This window comes from Tenrec ecaudatus, chromosome 12 (assembly GCF_050624435.1).
Source record: "Tenrec ecaudatus isolate mTenEca1 chromosome 12, mTenEca1.hap1, whole genome shotgun sequence".
Lineage (NCBI taxonomy): Eukaryota > Metazoa > Chordata > Mammalia > Afrosoricida > Tenrecidae > Tenrec > Tenrec ecaudatus.
Window position 1 is genome coordinate 124,520,446 of NC_134541.1, and position 18,903 is coordinate 124,539,348.

Below are 18,903 nucleotides of genomic sequence, written 5' to 3' on the forward strand. Positions count from 1 at the left end.
ACAAGGGGGAGGGTTTACAAGGTAAAGGGGGAGAGGGGTGAGGGGCTCAGAGTTTATAAACAGACAACGTGGGGGACAGGGGGCGTGCCACAGCTCTGGCTGAAGATGCGTCGCTATGGGGCAGGATCGACAGGGAGGAAGGATTGGTTACTTCCGGCGTTCATCTTCAGGATCTGCAAAGAGAAGGGCGGATGAGAGGCGGGGCGGGCAGGAGTGGGGTTGAGCCTGCAGACGCCCAGCACACTCACCTGGAGGGAGGGGCACTCGCCCTCATGCTCCTCACTCACCTGTGTCCCCAGACCCCACTGCCCCCAGCACTGCGGCCCTAGCAGCAGAGAGCTCAGCGCGCCAGACCCTGCGCAGCGCAGCGCAGCGCAGCGCGGGGAGGCCCCAGAGAGCAGCGGCTCCCACTCCCCCGCGGGCAGTGGGCGGCAGCAGTGGCTCCAGCCAGGTGGAGCTTGGAGTGCGCAAGTGACCTCAGGTGTGGAGGCAGGCGCAGGCGCAGGCGGCTGGCAGAACTGCTGGGGCAAGGGCAAGAAGGACCAATACCTGTGACACGGCTCAAAGAGATGGAGGAGGGGGAACAGGTTATCCTGTGGCCAGAGGACAGAGAGGGCCGTTACCGAGGTGGGGCGGCAAGAAGAGGCGGTTTGGGGGTGCCCCGCAGAGAGTAGGGGAAGCAGGGGGGCCTGGGGTGCTCCTCCCTGGTGGACCCTGGTCCTACAAGGCCAACAAGGACACGCCCACCTGGGGAGGAAGAGGAGCGCAGGCGCGGTGCACACTGTGCGCACGCAGGGAGGGCCCGTGGCCCGGGCTGCGAGGAGCCCAGGGGCTTACCTTCTAGATAGTTCCGAGCAACGAACTTGAGCACCTCGTCCAGCCCGATGACCGGAAGTGAGATCTTGAGGACCATGAACCACTGGTTCCAGTCCAGGGCCCGGAGCTTGAAGATCATCTGAGAGCACAGAGAGCACCCTGTTGAAGCAGGGTAGGAGCCGCAGGCCCAAGGCCCAGCACCAGCCCACCCACTTCTGGTTGCCATAGACCTGGGTCCCACAAGGGCTCCCTAAGGAGATTAGCAGGAAGTGGCCTGTGCCAGGAGGAGGCTCACCGGCAGGGGGTCAACATAGAGGATGAGGAAGTGGAGGGACATGGAGAGGCAGATGGAGCCCAGGAGCCAGATGTTCACCCAGGGCGGCATCCTCAGGAGGGACTGGTTCTCAGACAGGCTGCAAAAAAAGGAGCCAGGAGTGGAGATGTGTCCAGAAAGCAAGGGGTGAGGCGAGGAGGTGGGCCTGGGGGGCGGGGCCTCACCTGTTGAGAGCATTGCACATCTCGATGGTGACCAGCACGGACAAGGCCATGGTCATGGGTTCAGGGGCCTCAAAGACCTCACAGTCCAGACCCTCAAAGTCCGGGTTGTCCTCGGTGCACTGCATGAAGTGAGTCTGCGAAGGGCCGGGGGGGAGGGCACTGAGTCCCTGTGGAGGCTCCAAGCACTGCCCCTAACCCTGGTAACCACCCCCTCTCGGCACTCTGCCTACCAGCTGGCTGTAGTTGACCTGCGGCCCGTCCTCTGCATATATGAACCACCAGGCAGCAGCGCCCACTGTAGCTGCACCCACATAACCTGCAGCAGAAGATGGGGTTCAGGGGGTAGGTCAGGGCTTCCATTTGGAGGGTGTCAGGAGGACCGCACATGCCCGGGGGCAGCTGGTTGAGGATAGGGCCCATCGGGAGGAGAAGGCATTAGGGAGCCAGTGTCTTAGAGGGGAATCAGGCCTCAGGGCTGACCGTGAGGTGTGGGGGCTGGGTCCCAGCCTGCCTACCCCCGATTGCCATGTAGCGGAAGAAGAGCCAGCCACTGATGAGAGGCTCCTTTGGGCTTCTGGGGGGGCGGTCCATGATGTCCAGGTCTGGCGGGTTGAAGCCCAGGGCCGTGGCCGGGAGCCCATCTGTCACCAGGTTGACCCACAGAAGCTGCACGGGGATCAGGGCCTCAGGCAGCCCCAGGGCGGCTGTCAGGAAGATGCTGCAGGAAGAAGACAGTGGGCACAGTCCAGCCAGAGCCAGGTCCCTCTCCCCTCGCCCCTCCCCACCTTCCTCCGCGTCCGCTTACCAGACCACCTCGCCCACGTTGGAGGAGATGAGGTAGCGGATGAACTGCTTCATGTTGTTGTAGATGGCGCGGCCCTCCTCCACGGCGGCCACGATGGTGGAGAAGTTGTCATCGGCCAGCACCATCTCAGAAGCGGTCTTGGCCACGGCGGTGCCGGAGCCCATAGCAATGCCGATCTCCGCCTTCTTCAGGGCAGGGGCGTCGTTGACGCCGTCACCTGTCTGGGAGGCGAAGGTGGGACTCAGGGCGCCTTCTCCACAGTGCCCGCATGGAAACCCTGCAGCGGGGCCTGCAGACCTCAGGTCCAGCGTTAAACTTCCTCCACTCACACCCCCTTTGCGCATGAGAAATTGGTATGCCAGTTCGGGCACACACGGCCATAAAACAGAAGTATGCAAACAAACGACGGCTTTGAACAAACTTAATGATGGTGATACCATCGCCAACCACAACATCGAGCTGGCGGCACCTGGCTACACGCGCCCACTGTGTGATGGGGACCGAGGTTGCTGCAGCGTCTCCCAAGGCAATACCAGAGATGCCCTGAGCATCTTCGCCCGGTGGATTTAAAAAATTTTTTTATTAGGGGCTTTTACAACTCTTATCACAATCCATACATACATCAATTGTGTAAAGCACATCTGTACATTCATTGCCCTCGTCATTCTCAAAACATTTGCTCTCCACTTAAGCCCCTGGCATCATGTCCTCATTTTTCCCTTCCCTCCCCGCTCCCCTCTCCCTCATGAACGCTTGATAATTTATAAATTATTATTTTGTCATATCTTGCCCTGCCCGACATCTCCCTTCACCCACTTTTCTGTTGTCCGTCCCCCAGGGAGGGGGTTATATGTAGATCCTTGTAATCGGTCCCCCTTTCCAACACATTCTCCCTCTACCCTCCCAGTATTGCCACTCACACCACTAGTCCTGAAGGGATCATTCGCCCTGGATTCCCTGTGTTTCCAGTTCCTATCTGTACCAGTGTACAACCTCTGGTCTAGCCAGATTTGTAAGGTAGAATTGGGGTCATGATAGTGTGTGGGGAGGAAGCATTTAGGAACTAGAGGAAAGTTGCATCTTTCTTTTTTTTTAATTTATTTTTTTTAAGTTGTATCTTTCATCGTTGCTACATCACACCCTGACTGGCTCATCTCCTCCTTGAGACCCTTCTGTAAGGGGATGTCCAGTGGCCTACAAATGGGCTTTGGGTCTCCACTCTGCACTCCCCATCTCATTTACAATGATATGATTTCATTTGCTCTGATGATGCCTGGTACCTGATCCCTTAGACACCTCGTGATCACACAGGCTGGTGTGCTTCTTCCATGTGGGCTTTGTTGCTTCTGAGCTAGATGGCTGCTTGTTTACCTTCAAGCCTTTAAGACCCAGACGCTATATCTTTTGATAGCCGGGCACCATCAGCTTTCCTCACCACATTTGCTTATTCACCCGCTTTGTCTTCATCGATAGTGTCGGAAAGGTGACCATCATGGAATGCCAATTTAATAGAAGAAAGTATTCTTGCATTGGGCGAATACTTGAGTGGAGGCCCAATGTCCATCTGCTATCTTAATACTAAACCTATAAATATATGCACATAGATCTATTTCCATATCCTCATATATATTTACATATGTACATGCCTTTATTTAGACCTCTATAAATGCCTTTTGCCTCCTAGCTCTTTCCTCTATTTCCTTTGACTTTCCTCTTATCCAACTATCATGCTCAGTCTTCATTTGGATTTCAGTAATTCCTCTTGCACCGGTGGATTTTGAATTCAGTTTTTGGGGTGTGGGCTCAGAACATCTTGCTGTGGCAAAATTTTCTTGACACCCCCCCACACACACACACAGAGTTTCAGAATCTTCTAGTCCATATCCTTCCCACGCTCTCTCTCCTTCAGCCCCCTCCCACCAACACCACCCCCCTCAAGAGTGGTCCGAAGCCCCATTTGGTGCCAGGGCGCCTGCGGCACTCACCATGGCAGTGATCTCATCGAAGGACTGCAGGTACTCCACGATCTTGGACTTGTGGGAGGGCTCCACGCGGGCGAAGCAGCAGGCGCGGCGGCAGGCTTCCCGCTGCTCAGCCAGGGGCAGGTCATCGAACTCCCGGCCAGTGTAGGCCCGGTCTGCCACCTCCTCCATCTCGTTGAAGATGCCGATGCGCCGACAGATAGCGATGGCCGTGCCCTTGTTGTCCCCTGTGATCATAATCACCCGGATGCCGGCATCTCGGCACAGCTGGATGGAGCCTGTGACCTCCTTGCGGGGCGGGTCCAACATGCCTACCACACCCACAAAGGTCAGGTCCAGCTGGGGAGGCAGAGCAGAGTGACGGGGTCAGGGAGGGGCTTGGCCACCCTAGCAGCTTCCTCTGTGAGGGGTATCATCCAGGCAGGGCCAGGCCCGTTGTAGGCCAGTCTTAAGGGACTGAGAAGGACTGGAAATGAGAATGCCTCTGCCTCCAGGAGTCCACTCCATCCCGTCTACCTGCCGGCCTATGGAGGCCTGGAGGGGAGGGCATGGCCTCGATGCTCTCCCAGGGGCACCCACTCCTAGGTCAGTGCTGGACCACAGTGGAGGGGGCCCTCGGCAGGGGCGCATATGCTCAAGGCTCAGCTGCCCACCTAGTCCTTGCAGCCCACCCGAAAACACACTAGCACAGCCCCAGACCAGCGGAGGACTTGGAAGGGTGTTCTGACCCTCCAGAAGAAGGGCCTGGCCCAACCAGTGGTGTGAGAAGGGGCCGGGGCTGCCTTCGCCCACCTCATACTCCACGAACTTGGCAGAGTCATCCAGGAACATGTCCTCTCGCTTTGGGGGCGTGTCCCGGGTGGCCAGGGCCAGGCAGCGCAGGGTGTCGCGGCCAGTGCCCCACTCCTTGATCACGGACATGATCTTATCCTTCACGGGCCCTGTCATGGGCACCCGGGTGGTGCCTACTCGCAGGTAGTTGCAGCGATCGATGACGCCCTCAGGGGCCCCCTAGGAGATGGGACAGGGAGCATCAGACAGCACTCCTTCCTGCCCGGGGGGCCAGGGCTTCAGGCTTAGGAGAGCCCAGGAGGGAGGCGCTGGCACCAGGCTTAGTTTCTGACCTTGATGAACATCTTGTTGCCCACGGCAGCCCGGGAAGATTTGGCTGGAGAGCAATAGACAGACATGGACTTCCTGTCTCGGGAGAACTCCAGGGTGAATTCCTTCTTCATTAGCTGGCGGATGACCTGGGAGAGAGGGGATGGACAGAGAGACCAGGATGATCCCGGGTGGACAAGGAAAGAATCTGGACCACAACAGGATCTGGAGATCCCAGCAGACCCCCAGCTGGCTCTGAGGCAAAGGCGCTGTGGCTCCAGAGAGAACAAATGGAGAGAATTCCAGCCCTCAGGGCATCGCCGGCCATCAGCGTCCAGGGCAGAGACAGGGGCTGGTGTGGCACTGACCAAGGGTCTGTCACCAGCACTGTCCGATGTGGTGCCCGGCACCGTGGCAGCCGCACACCGGACATACGGCCAGGTGTGACTGAGCGTGGACCTGCTGCCTCTCTTTCATTTTAAGGACGTTAAAGGTCAACAACCACATATGCCCGCAGACTGCGCCGGCCGAGTGCCCACTTGCTGTGCTCACTAAGGGCTCTCTCGCCACACGTGGAGGTGGGGGGGCGGTTGGCTCACAGTTCTCATGTCTGCTCACATCCTCTGCCCTTTGCCAGGCATGGCTTTCATTTTGAAAAATAAAAAAACGAGTCCTCTATCCATAGACATGTAGGCTGTCTGCCACTGTTGCCATTTGGTAAGGAGTCCTGCAGGCCGTGGTTGCCTGGTGGGCTGCTACCACCGATCAGGTCAGCAGTTCAAAACCACCAGCCGCTCCGAGTGAGAAAGACGAGGCTTTCTACTCCCATGAAGAGCTTCAATCTTCGCCACCCAGTGGGGCGGCTCAACCCTGTCCTGTTGAGCGGCTTCCACTGGATGGCAGTCAGTGAATGAGAGAGCGAGTGAGCGAGTGAGCAATTGTGTGGTCACATCAAGGAAAGCAGCCGCTGTCTCTCAATATTCAAAACTAACAGAAACGTGTGTGTGTGTATGTGTGTGTGTGTGTAGGGGCCGTGGGGGGGTCTCAGCGTGGGCCAGCCTGTAGCTATCAACAGGAAGAACTGAGAGTGAGCGCCACCACCTGGAAGGTGTTCACCACTGAGATCTGACGACCGCAACTGACCTTTGAGGACAATGGAAAGGAGGGTGACCCCGATGGGTGGTGGGCGATGCGTCGGACGGCTAACCACAAGGTCAGTAATTCCAACGACCACCCACTCCTCAGGAGGAGGAGGCTTTCGATCCCCTTAAAAGCCAGTCTTGGAAGCTCACCGTGGGTAGTTAATTCTACCCTGCCCTGCTGGGCCACCATGGGTGGGCACTGACTCGATGGCAGGGAGTCTGAGTTTGAAGATGGGTCCCTTGTGGATTCGGTGCCCAGCCTCGTCCATTGTCCATTTCCACTAGGGACGCAAGAGGAAGAGTGGGTCTCGAAATTTCCCAAGGGACCTTGCCGCAGAAAGAGCATTTATAGACCTTACCTACGGTCATTCCCTGCCTGCAGAGGCCCGCAGTAGGCACCAGCCCTATCTCTGCCTCCTAAGCTTTCTTGGGTGCCTAGGGTGTTGGGTGAAGAAAGGGCGGGGGGCGTCCCCAGACTCACCGAGTTACAGGCGTTGGCCCTCTCCACCTTGGAGAGGTTCCTGATGTCGGTGTTGAACACGTTCATCTTCTCCACCAGTGTGGTGAGGGCTGTCTCCGTGGCCTCCCCGACCTTCTCATAGACACCTTTAGACTGAGATGGGCAGAGGGAGAAGCAGAAGTCGGTGACCCAGGCCCCTCCTCATGCCTTGCTCCCACCTGTCCGACTCATCGTGCATCTACAGCTTGGAGGGGCACGCCATTCCCTGCCCAGGAAAGCTGCAGGGTGGGAGGGACCTCTTCCCCTTGACCCAGAGTGCATTGGAAAGGGAAGGTGGCGGGGTGGGGGGATGAGAGGCTTTGTTGGGAGCGGGGAGGTTACCTCGTTGAAGTCCAAGGAGGAGTCATTGCACAGGGCACAAATGGTGGCCAGCTCCACCAGCCCATCATACTGCCCTGCCCGCACTGGCTTATCATTCTTCAAGCTGGCAGCAGGGTGGGGAGGGAAGCAGAGGCGAGACAGGCCGAGAGAGAAGAACAGGGGTGAGATGCAGAGAGAACACGGGGTGATGAGGAAGGACAGGTGGGGAGGCGGCAAACCACCTCAGAGAGCAGGTGGGAGAGAAGACAGGGGGGGCGGGGGCGGGGACGGAGAAAGGAAATCAAAGGGGAATGGGAGAGCCAGGAGAGGGGTGGGCATCGGGGGCAGGAGGAGTGGGGTGACCCTTGGAAACTTACACCTCTCCCTCCGGAGCATAAGTAGAGCCAGTGATGGAGAACTCATTCAGGGAGCAGGCATCCCCGTCCACCTTGTCGACGATAAACATCTGCAGGGATAGGGCATGGACACAGATGTCGATCTGCTCCCCTCCCTGAAGACGATCGATCAGCTAGTCGTTCGATGCCCGTTTCCTTCCTTCCCCCCTCCTCCTCTCTCCCCGTGGCCCTGCAGTCACCATGTGCTGGTGATGTGCGAGCAGCACCACAGGCCTGGCTAGGGTCCCCTTTGGGTGTGACTTCACTAAGGAATGCTGGGCCCTGCCGCTAAGTGGAGAGCAGGTCTGGGGGTGCCCCCGGCTCCCGTGCCAGAAGCTGTGGGCAGACCTGGTTTCAGAGGATGAGTTTGCCACTTGGGTGCTCTCCCTGAGAAATGGCTTCACTTCCCAACATGGGCAAGGAAACCATGAACACAGCAGGAGGCAGGGCCACAGGCCAGTGGGAGCCCGGTCAGCAGGGGTGACACGGCCCGGACTTTCCCCTCGTGAGAGGAGAAGGCAACGGTGCGGAAGTGTTCTAAGAGGACAGCGTTCTGAGGTGGAGTGAGTCCGGGGGCCTCTGGAGTTGCACCCATTGAAATGTTAGAAGGCAGGCGACCCTGAGGGTGCCCCAAAGAACCCAGAGGCCCAGCTTCTCAGCATGCTTGTTTCCTGGGTGCGCTGCCCTGCAGAAGTCCCAAGGACAGGCATCCTTTACCTTTGGATCGTGGATGGGATGACCACCCCCCCACCCCACCTGCCAGGCGTGTCCATGCAGATTCATCTTTGTTTCCGCTCTGACACCTAGCCTTTCTTCCCCATGATGAGCACTGACGACGGATCACATCAGATAGCAGACCCTGGGCCTCCGCGCGCAGAGCATTCACCAGGCCCCTCTTAGCGAGCGCCCACCCAATGTGCATCGCTGCTACATGACCAGGGGGGTTCAGAAGGTCCCTGAGAAGGTGGAATTGAAAGGCCATGGGCTTCTCCCACAAACCCTTTGAAGCCCCTTGAGAAGAAGTCCAGGAGCCCCGCTGACCCAGTGGCTGTGCTTTGGGCTGCTAATGGCAAGGTCAGCAGTTTGAGACCACCAGCTGCTCTGCAGGACAAAGAGGAGGCTTTCTTTCCATCAAAAAGTTTCATCGCGGAAACCCATGGGTAGTTCTCCCCTGTTCCGCGGAGTTGCTGTCGGTCAGAATCGACTAGGCGGGAGCAAGTTTGGGTTGAATCTTTTGAGACAAGATTCAGAACCCCAGTGGGTCTGAGGCCCAGGAGAGGGTCCAGGCCAAACTAAGAAAATGCCGGACGATCAGGAGGGCAGGCTGGTGTGGATGAAGGAGCCCGAGAGCCAGACTTGGTTTGAAACAACTGCATCTTTGGGCAAGCCATGCTCTTTTCCAGAGCCTCCGTCTCCTCCTCTGACAGACTGCTAAGTGGACGGAGAGTCTCCCTTCCTGGGACTGTTGGCAGCACTCTCCCCCCAACCCCCAGCAGTGTCCGGCACACTGATGGCGGCACTGTCAAGGGTCTGGCTCAGGAGGAAGGGTTTTCCTGGCTGACAGAAAGATGCTCTGTCTACCTGGCGACCATTTTCTCAGGTCCAGAGAAAGTAGTGAGGGGGCACCCCATTAGGGGAGCCCGTGTCACCCCTGGGCGTCGGTGGGCTGACCTTGCAGACGGACATCTGGTTGGTGGTGAGGGTGCCTGTCTTGTCAGAACAGATGACGGAGGTGCAGCCCAGGGTCTCCACGGAGGGCAAGCTCCGCACGATGGCGTTCTTCTTAGCCATCCGGCGGGTGCCCAGGGCCAGGCAGGTGGTGATGACGGCGGGAAGGCCTGCGGGGAGCGGGGACAGCCCAGGGGTGGAGGCATCAGGTCCTCCTCCCTGGAGCCCGTCAATGCTACCTTCCCAGGGGAAAGGCCCCGTGGCTGCCATGGTTGGCTACGGGGAGAAGGAGAGGCTGTCCTACCTTCCGGGATGGCGGCCACGGCCAGGGCCACGGCAATCTTAAAGTAGTAGATGGCCCCTCGGAACCAAGAGCCGCCGTGGACGGGATCATTGAAGTGGCCGATGTTGATGAGCCAGACAGCCACGCAGATGAGGGAGATGACCTTAGAGAGCTGCTCCCCAAACTCATCCAGCTTCTGCTGCAGGGGGGTCTTCTCCTGCTCAGTGGCCGCCATTTGGTCACGGATCTTGCCGATCTCAGTGGCCACCCCAGTGGTGGCCACGATGCCGATGGCCTTGCCAGCTGCAATGTTGGTACCCTGTGAAGGTGAAGAAGGGGCCGGGAATCAGGCCAGAGGTGACCCCCCCTCCTCGGGGGGGCTGATCTCTTCCCCCCTCCTGCTGACCCTGGACGGCTCACCGAGAACAGCATGTTTTTCTTGTCCTGGTTGACAGCCCGGGGGTCGGGGACAGGGTCTGTGTGCTTGATGACAGAGACGGACTCCCCTGTGGAGAGGGGCCCAGAGGGCTTTCAGATGACATCATGTCCCTTCCCCTCAGCCCCCACCCTGAGTCTGGCAGGGTGCAGTCGGGATAGGATGCAACATGGGTGCTGGAGGAGACCTGACCTCGCAGGGAGGCTGCTGGAGGGGAAGCGGGATATCCACCACTCAGAGCAGAAAGACCTTGACTGGAGCCCCAGCTTAACCACTTACAAAGGCGTGGTTTCCAATGGCCTAGGCTGGGTTACCCCCTATCAGGCTGTGGGGGATGTCCATGTGTGCGCTGCAGAACAAGATCTCGGTACAAATGCAATCAGCCGGCGTACCAGAAAGGGTATCGGATACGGCAAATGGGGTTCCTGGCCGGGAGCGGTCCCTCGTCCTAGGAGCTCGCCTCCTTTGCCGTAATGGCGCCAGCGACTCTCCCACCTCAGCCTGTCCTCCCCACTTGGGGTCACAGGGCAATGGCACTGGCTCTTCGCCGCCTCCTTCCTTCCCAAGGGGGTAGCAGAAGCAGCGTGGTTGGAAGTACATCAGAACTTCCCTCCAGCTTTCTTCACGCTGCGACCCTTTCAGACAGCTCCTCCTGTGGCGCTGACCCCCCCCAACCATAACATTATTTTCATTGCTACTTCATCACTGTCATTTCGCTCCTGTGAGGAATCGGGCGACGCCTGTGAAAGGGTCGTTTGACCCTCAAAGGGGTCATGACCCACAGGTTGAGAACCGCTATCTTAAGGCCTCCTCCCTGGGAAGAACGTTCAAGATTGTCAGAGGAGACGGGCTCCTTCTCTGGGTGTGCATGTCCGTGCAGAGGCCCAGGTAGAAGGGCCTGCCCTCTCCCATGACCCTTGCGTGTCGGGCTTGTGACAGCGTGACTAAGGCCGAGTGGTGTTGCCCACTCTGGCAGGGGGTGTCCCCATTGCTGGATGCTCTCCTCGGCCCATCTGAATTCCATCCCTGTTCGCCCACCCAGCTCTCCCCTCACCCAATCCTCATCCCCACACCCAGTGGGGACCAGCTCACCGGACCTGTGAGGATGGACTGGTCGACCCGGAGAGTGGTAGATTTGATGGAGAGGATCCGGATATCTGCAGGGACTTTGTCCCCCACTGAGGAGAGAAGGGAGAGTCAGCTGGGAGGGAACGTGTCTTCCTGTCTAACCCACACCCATCCTCCAGCCTGGGGAGATCATCCTGGGCTGGGTAGCCCCATTCTTGGGCTCCAGTTGGTAGCCAACTCAGCCCTGGTCTTAACACTCAGGCCCATGTCGAAAGCCTTTCTTCCCCTACCGGGCGGTGGGCTCCACCGTGTCGTGGCATGCTGCCCCGCATGGCACGGAGCATGCGCTCAATGAAGGCGTGCCGAGTGACTGAGGGGGCGATGGCAATCCAGCGGGATAAGAAAGTCCAAATGAGAAGGGGAGGGACCAAGCCAAACGGAGACAGACGCAGGGAGAAAGATGGGGCCTCAGGCCAAGGAGACCTCGGGGTGAGTGGAAGGGAAGCGTGTGAGGGGACAGGGAGAGAATGAAGCCAGAGCCAGGGCACAGCACAGATGTGTGTGCACCTGTGTGCACGCACACACGCACACACACAGCACAACACAAGCACTCGGCAGGAAGCATTGAGGCAGGAGCTGAGTGCAGACATGCAGTTCCGGTGGGGGTGCAAGGAGGTGGGACCAGCAGAGAAGGGGGTGCTGGAAGGGCAGCCAGGCCTGGAGGGGCTAGAAAAGCAGGACACAGTGGGAACTGAGAACAAGGGGGCCCAGGTTGGGCCGCTGAGAAAGACACAGCCAGCGGGATTGGTGCAGGGTCTGCTGAGGGGAGGCAGCTGAAGAGACAGATGCCTCCACCAGACAGGAAACTCCTCCCAGGGCCTCCTGCCTAATTCCACCCTGGTCCCAAGGGTGCTGCCGGGACAGGGATCCACTGCTTCTCTGTCCCTCAGCCCCTGAGATCCCTCTTCTGGGACAGAGGAAGCTTGGAAGGAGGAGGGCGGGGGTGTGTGATGGAGTCAGGCGGGGCACCCTGTCACCCAAGCCTAGATGATATTTATAGACATGCATGGCGCTGTCTCCAAACTGTCACCAAACTGGCTCTGTGATGGGCATAGGGGTCTTCAGCAAGCCCCTCCTCCCTCTCCCTAAGCGCCCTGTTGGGGTGCATGAGGAGAAAGGAGGCCCAGTCAGATGCACTCCCTGCCCGCCCTGTCTGGGAGGCATGGAGAGTGGTGCAGGACAAATATGAAATCCGCCGAAGGGGGTAGAATCCCAGTAATCTTAGCCACCCGGCCCCCACCCCTCCCTGGGCGGGCATTAGGTGTCCCTGTCCTGGAGAGGCGGGGCCCCTCCTCGGGCTCCCCCCCTTGAGGTCCCGTGCTCTCTGCTGGGGCCTGAGTTTCCCTTACATGGTCGGGGGCTTGAACTGCCCCCCCAACCCCCCGCCCCCCTCCTCCTCCCTCAGCCGGCTCTCCTTCCCCCTTGAGAGGCCTCAAGGGTGCTTCGAGGTCAAGATTTAGAGCTGACCAAGCTGGGGTGGGAGCAAGGAGAGGGCAGTCGGGCCTCAGCGGGGGGAGGACAGGGGCCATTGGCAGGCACCGAGCTCCACCTGTTGCTTGCAAGTGCTGGGTGAGAGGAGGGGGAGGTAGGGGTCTGCTGGTGGCTTGGGGACAGGACTGGCTGTTCCTGCTGAGATGCTGGTGGGGGCAGGGAGGGAGCCTGAGGCCAGGATGCCCTGGGGTGACCTCCTGAGGAGTCTGAGAAGGAGGGACAAGGGGAAGGCCACTGTGGGACCTGCTTCCAGACTTCAGCTGGCATCTCCAGCACCCACACCCTTGTCTCAGATGCCCAGGCCTGCCCAGTGCTCACCAGCCACCTCCACGATGTCCCCGGGGACGATGTCCCGGGCCTTTATCCTCTGCACAGACTTCCGGTCAGCCCGGTAGACCTTCCCCATCTCGGGCTCATACTCCTTCAGCGCCTCGATGGCATTCTCTGCATTTCGTTCCTGGGGGACAGGGTGGAGGAGAGGAGGATGGGCATGGGGGGGCGGGGAGGGGCTAGGTCATGGGAGGAGAAGCGGTTGATTAGAGAAGCCTGGGGGCATGGTGGTGGCAGGGTAGAGATGGGGGAGCAGGGTCATAGTCCTGGGAAAATGAGGGACCTGACCGGCCCAGCAGGCAGGGTGATGCGGTTATGGTGCCTGGTGCAGAGGGCAGGTGTGTAGGGGACACTAATGGAGAGTCAGGCCAAACCAGGTGAACCCACCGCCAACAACGAGGAGGCAGTGTGGACTCATAGCAACCTGACAGGGAGAGAAGTACTGAACTGCCCCTGTGGTTTCTGGGGGTGTCAGTCTTCAATTACCACATGGCCCATGAGGCTCCCAAGGAGCAACAATGGGTGGGTGGGTTGGAGCAACAATGGGTGGGTGGGTTTGAACCACCAACTCTGTCATTAGCAACTCAATGCTTAAGCCGCTGTGCTCACAGAACCAGCATTTACTGACTTCATGTCAGGTACTGTGCAGGGTACTGACACGCCCACCCTCTTGGACCATCCATTGGTCTGGTTTTACTGGTGAAAAAACAGGCGGAGGCGGGGGCAGGGTTGGGGTGGGGGGGTCACACAGCCGGTGGGAAGCAGGGTGGATGGATGCAGGAGGCATCCATCATCCATCAGGGTTAGGAGTGAGCAGGATGCAGGGCTAACCTGCCAAACCCCCACAATGGCGTTGGCGATGAGGATCAGGAGGATGACAAAGGGTTCCACAAAGGCTGTGACGGTCTCCTCGCCTTCCTCAAACCAGGCCAGCACCTGGAGCGCAGGGAAACCCGTCAGGGGCACAGAGTGGAAGCGGACAGGGTCCAAAGACCACAGAGGTGAGATGAGCAAGACGGGGTGGCGGTGGGGGTTCGAAACAAACCACCACAACTCAGGATTAGCCAGTTAGTGCTTTCGGGTTCCCCTGACCTGACCAGAGACCCCACCCCGCAAAGTCTTCATTCACTTGTCTTGGGGTGAAACTCAGGATATTCAGAACTCCTTTCCACCCCGCACCCCACACCCCCATCATCCACACCACTAGGGTCCAAACCCATAGGAGAACCCCCAGGTCCTCACAGACGCTTGGCGCCCACAGCCCTCCCCCAGAGTTCAAGGCAGAAGAGCTCCGATTTCACGAGAGGGAGCAGGAGGGGGAGGATAGGGTTACGGGGCCTCCCTTACACACCCCGCCCGCCCCAGCTGTCGCCACTGCCAGGCAACAGCCCCAGGCAAATGTCAGGGAGCAAACTGGAGAGGGAGCGGAAGCCCTGCCAGCTAGCTTGGACTGGGGGGACCTCTACGAAAGCGATGGAAGGCAGGGCGTTCCGCCACTGCCGCCACCCCCCAGGTTGTTTGTTTGTGTGTTTTCTTTCCTCCAGACCCTTGTCCGCTTGCAGAGCTAAGGTAGGAACGAGGAGATTCCAGCACCCCCCAAACGCAGGAGGGAGGGCTTTGCGCAGCGCAGGGACAGTGGAGGGGCCTTGAGGCTGTGCTGGGAGCAGAGGGCGTTCGAAGTAGACGGAAGGCCAGCTCGGCGGGGCAGAAGGAGACCCTGTAATTGCAATTCTCCTAGGGCCGAGACCCTGGGAAGGGGCTGGGTCGGGTCGGGGTCGGGGTCAGGGTCAGGGCCGAGGGGCGCCACGCTTGAGTCACGCTAGCACCAGCGGCGCTTTCCCGCGTCTGTCCCTCAGCCAATCAGCGTCAGGAGGGCGGGGCGGGGCGCCAGGATGCGCCTGGATTGGTGGAGCGGCGCGCGAGCCGCAGAGCATGCCGGGAGTAGTAGTCTCGGAGCCCCGGGGAGCCCGGGTCGGGGTCTGGTCTGAGCTTTCCGGGAAACCGGGGCATGAGGAGGGTAACCCCAGCGCTCCAAGCCCCTGGGGCTTCTGGAGCGGCTTAGCTTTAGTATCTGACGGAGAACAATAGCCTTCAAGCTGAAATGAAACTTGTCTTCGGAGCGTGGGGCGGAAGGAGGGGGCACGAGAACCAGCGCCCCGCCTTCCTGCCCTGCTCGGATCTGCAGAATCGGATGCTGTGGGCTTGGACTCGCGGGTTCGATGGTTCCTATCGCCCCTCACCCCAGCCGCGAACCAAGTCACCCCCAGATACCCTTCCCACACTTACGAAGGAAATGCAGGCAGCCAGAAGGAGGATCCGCACCAAGAGGTCTTCAAACTGCTCTACCACCAACTCCCACAAGGACTTTCCTGGGGCGGGGAGAGGCCAGGGGAGAGCCAGCCCGAGGGGGTGAGTGGGGGGCTCAGGTCTGGGGCTCCAGGGGTAGGCTAGGGTCCGGGGTCTGAAAGGGGGCTGCCTTGGTTCTGGGATGGAAAGGTCCAAGGTGAAGGGCAGCCAGGCCCTGGAAAGTAGGGCTGCCGTGGGAGCAGCTAGGAAGCCAAAGGACAGACTCCTCCAGGTGATGGCCCCGTGTTCAAGGACTGGCGACCTCCAGGAAAAAGTGCCTGGGAACTACTGCCCCAATCCCACCCTACCCTATCCAGGTGCTACCCTTAAGGGAGGGATATTTACCCAAGGAGTTTGTAGGGCAAGAGAGTGGGCAGGGGTGGGAGAAGGAGGGTCATTTATGAGAATTCTGAAATTTCAGTCACTTACCTTCCTCAGCCGGGAGCTCTGTCCAACGAGAAAAGAAGAAAAGGAAATATTCACTTGGGGTTCAGTCTAATCCACCCTGTGCCCCCCACATAGCAGGACTTTGTGCTTAAGAGAACCAGGTTTCTGGAAGGACAGCTGAGGTCCCCCAAGGTCATCCTATTAAATTTCCTAAAATTAGGGGGCTCAGAAACCCTGTTTTCTGAGTACCCAGTACCCCCTATTCTCCTTCAACTTAGCTCATCCCCAAGAGATTCATTCTCTCTCCTTAGTTTGGGGGTGGGGAGCAGGGAGGGGGCGGGTGGTGCAGGAGACCCTTAGCACCATCAAAGAATAAACACTTACCATTGGGGCCGTATTTTTCCAGGTGCCGCTTCACTTGGTCTGGGGTGAGGCCTGTGGTCTCGCTCACCCCAAAATGGGCCAGACATTCCTCCGTGCTCTTGGAGTGTGCAGCCTCCATTGTGCTCCCTTCCTGGGGGCCAGGGGCACTGTATTCCTTCTGGGGGGTCTCACTCGTGGGGGGCCTTCTTCAGTGTGTCCACTTGCCTGTCTGTCTGGGTGTCTTGCTTTTGCTCTCTTGCCCCCCCCCAAGGCTTTTCTTCCCTCCACGAGACTCTGACCCCCGTCCGTCCCACTTGCAGCAGCCGGCCACCCCCCCAGCCCCCAGCTGGCCCTTATGAGGGAGTGGGGGGGCCAGGTTCCCCCTCCCCCAGACCAGGGATTGGCTGGCTGAGACTCCAGCAGGAGGGGTTAGAAGAGAGAAGATTTCTGCTGACAGAGGGGGAACCGTGGGGCTGCAGCCCGAGGTGTCACTCATGGGGAAAGCTAAGGTGGCCCCAGCCCTAGAGAAGGGGGATGGGGAGAGACTGTTTTCCATCTTCCGCTTACCGACCCCTCCCCAAATGGCCTCAGCTTCCTCAATTGTACCGGCTTGGGCCCCCCTTCATTGGTGCCCTGTCACCCTCAGCCCTCTCCCTCTCCTCACGCCTCTTCCCTTCTCGTCCACTCTGAATCTGTCTCCACGCATGGTCTCCTTTCCTTCGTTTGTTGAACGGGCAGCGGTGCTACCACAAGCCTTCCAGGTCCTGAAGAGGGGGAGAGCATCTTTTGGGGGTCAGAGGAAATGGCTCAAGTGGGACAAGGGGCAGTAGGGAAGGGAGAGGGTCAGTGGACAGGGCAGAAGATGGTAACCTTACTCCAGGGAGGGGTTGCTGCAGCCATCAACAAGGGATTTAGTGTCCAGGCCCTGGTGAGCAAGGCCAGGACTGCCTGTCTCGCTCCCCAAACACCCCCCCTCCTGGCGCTTGAACTCAACCTTCTCCAGGAACAGAGCCTTCAGCACCCCCACCCCGCCATCTCTGACAGGGAATCCCCACCCCCGGGAAAACGGGATACCCTGGCAGTTGGGTAACCCAAGAGGCTGCAGAATGTGCTGATGACAGGATAAGTGTCTCAGGGATGAAGGTGGTGGGTGGGTGGGAGGGTTGGGGGATGGGGTAGTCACCCCAACTCATCCTCTTTGGCTCTCTTAGCCTAAGGGGTTGACGCAGCAACCCCAAGGCGGCAGCACTCCTGCCACCCAGTCCGGAGGGTGCCAGGCATCCTGTACCGAGAGTGGGCCTAGGGAGCTGGCTAGACTAGGCTCCAAGGAATGGGGAGGCGGGTGGGGATCAGCTCTGTGGAGGCCCGTCTGGGGGAAAGGACAAAACAGAGGTGCCTGACAGAGGCTGTAGGGCTGGGGGCAATGAGGGGAACCCCGGGGAAGGGGTGGCAGACAGTGGCCAGCAGGAGCCAGGGCTGAGTGTAAAGCCACAAGTTGTTGCTGAGCGCTGGCTGTGGTGTCAGCTTCCTCCAAGAAGCAGCTGCGCTGAGCACGCCTCCCCCCTCCCTGGTTGCAGGGTGGGGGGCATCTTTTGGTTACCACCAGGGCAGCTGCTGGGGGAGCAAATGGAAGGGTATCATAGGGGTGGGGGCTGAAGGGCAAAGGGAGGGTCCTCTGGTGAGAGTCAAGGTGAAGTTCTGAGTGGGAGGAGCCCGGGTGGTCTGGGCTCAGGTCCTTCCTGTCTAGGCCTGTTTCCTGAAGTAAACGGAGGCATATGGGTCACCGAAAGGATTCTTTTAAGGCCACTTCCGGCTCTGAGTGGAGGAAGACCGAGAGTGAAGGAAACCCCCAAGTTTGGGCTCGGGGAGGGGTGGAGGAAACTGAAGGAGCTAGCCCCCAGACACATCCTTTCTTCAGCTGGTACTTGGGGGAGGGGCAGCCTCCTGGGTGAGTTGAGGACATGGTGCCCGTCCCTCCCCCTTTCTACAGGTCCAGCAAAGTCCTCCCTGACGCAGAGTCCTGCTGTGACCTGGGGGGATAGGAGGGGACTCAGACAATATAGGCTGGGTCATATCAACAGGCACCCAGACTCCTCCATCTGCCTCCTGCACCCACCTTCTCCGGCCAGTCAGGCTCAGCATCTGCCAAACCTTTGGCACCAGTTAGGCTAGCTTCTCCCCCTACCACCTGGGTGAGTGACAGGGGCCACTGTCTTAAAGGAGCAGGGATGCCCAAACATGGAAAAGGGGGATAAGAGGAGGGAGGGACCAGCAGCTTCCAGGGAGCCCAGAGCAGGAGCCTAGGAAAGGAGACTGACTTTCCGGGCATCCTGACCATTGGGCCATTTTAGGCTGCTCATTTCTACCTGCCCCCTTCCCTCCAAGAGGGAAGAGTGAGGCCTGAGCAGGCAGGCCTCCAGCCAAAGAGCTGCAGAAGATCCCAGTGTTCGCTGGGATCCCTTCCCCCTGGGGGTCTACAGCTCCGCTCAGCCCGATTTCATTTGTCAAAAAAGGCTTAAAGGAAACCAGTCTCTTGAGCCTCTCCAGCCAAGGCATGAAGCTTCTGAGCTGCCCTGGGAAGGCAAGTCCCTGAAGGCTGCAGGGTTGGTGGGGAGGGGCTGGGGAGCACCAGCTGTCCCAGATTAGGAGCAGATCTGGTCCTGCTTACACTGGGACGCCAGTCTCCCCTGCCACCCCACTTTGACAGCATGGCACCCAGAGCCCCAGCTCATCCCTCTCAAGGCCAATTCAGCCGCCTGAGGGCCAGGTCTAGGGGAGCCCCGGGGATTGGACAAAACCGGGAGAGCCAGCAGCCTTCCCCTACTGGTCCTCGGCCTGGGAGCCCAGCTGTCTCCTGTCTGTCTCCTAGCAGGACGAAAGGCCCAGAATAGCAAGGTCATGAACACGGGTCT

General features: G+C 59.2%; 1 protein-coding gene across 1 annotated transcript; it reads right to left on the reverse strand.

Moving 5' to 3' along the window:
- Nucleotides 1-19: 19 nt before the first annotated feature.
- Nucleotides 20-16,130, reverse strand: ATP2A1 (ATPase sarcoplasmic/endoplasmic reticulum Ca2+ transporting 1). The gene is made up of 22 exons (XM_075528414.1): nt 16,013-16,130; nt 15,671-15,688; nt 15,182-15,264; nt 13,727-13,831; nt 12,884-13,022; nt 11,044-11,124; nt 9,931-10,016; nt 9,532-9,829; nt 9,231-9,397; nt 7,542-7,630; nt 7,186-7,288; nt 6,826-6,957; nt 5,226-5,351; nt 4,894-5,112; nt 4,105-4,440; nt 2,120-2,340; nt 1,830-2,032; nt 1,545-1,630; nt 1,315-1,448; nt 1,112-1,229; nt 838-955; nt 20-173 (listed from the first exon to the last, which is right to left on the reverse strand). The coding sequence occupies exons 1-22, from the start codon at nt 16,128-16,130 to the stop codon at nt 148-150; spliced, it is 3,006 nt and encodes a 1,001-aa protein (XP_075384529.1). The 3' UTR covers nt 20-147.
- Between the last annotated feature and the right edge of the window lie 2,773 nt (nt 16,131-18,903).

Coding starts and splice junctions, on each gene's coding strand:
- ATP2A1 (XM_075528414.1), bottom strand. CDS start 16,130: ATGGAGGCTGCACACTCCAAGAGCACGGAGGAATGTCTGGCCCATTTT. Junction 13,023..13,726: donor CCATTGTGGGGGTTTGGCAG/GTTAGCCCTGCA, acceptor CCTGTCCCCCAG/GAACGAAATGCAGAGAATGC. Junction 5,113..5,225: donor GCAACAAGATGTTCATCAAG/GTCAGAAACTAA, acceptor CCCATCTCCTAG/GGGGCCCCTGAGGGCGTCAT.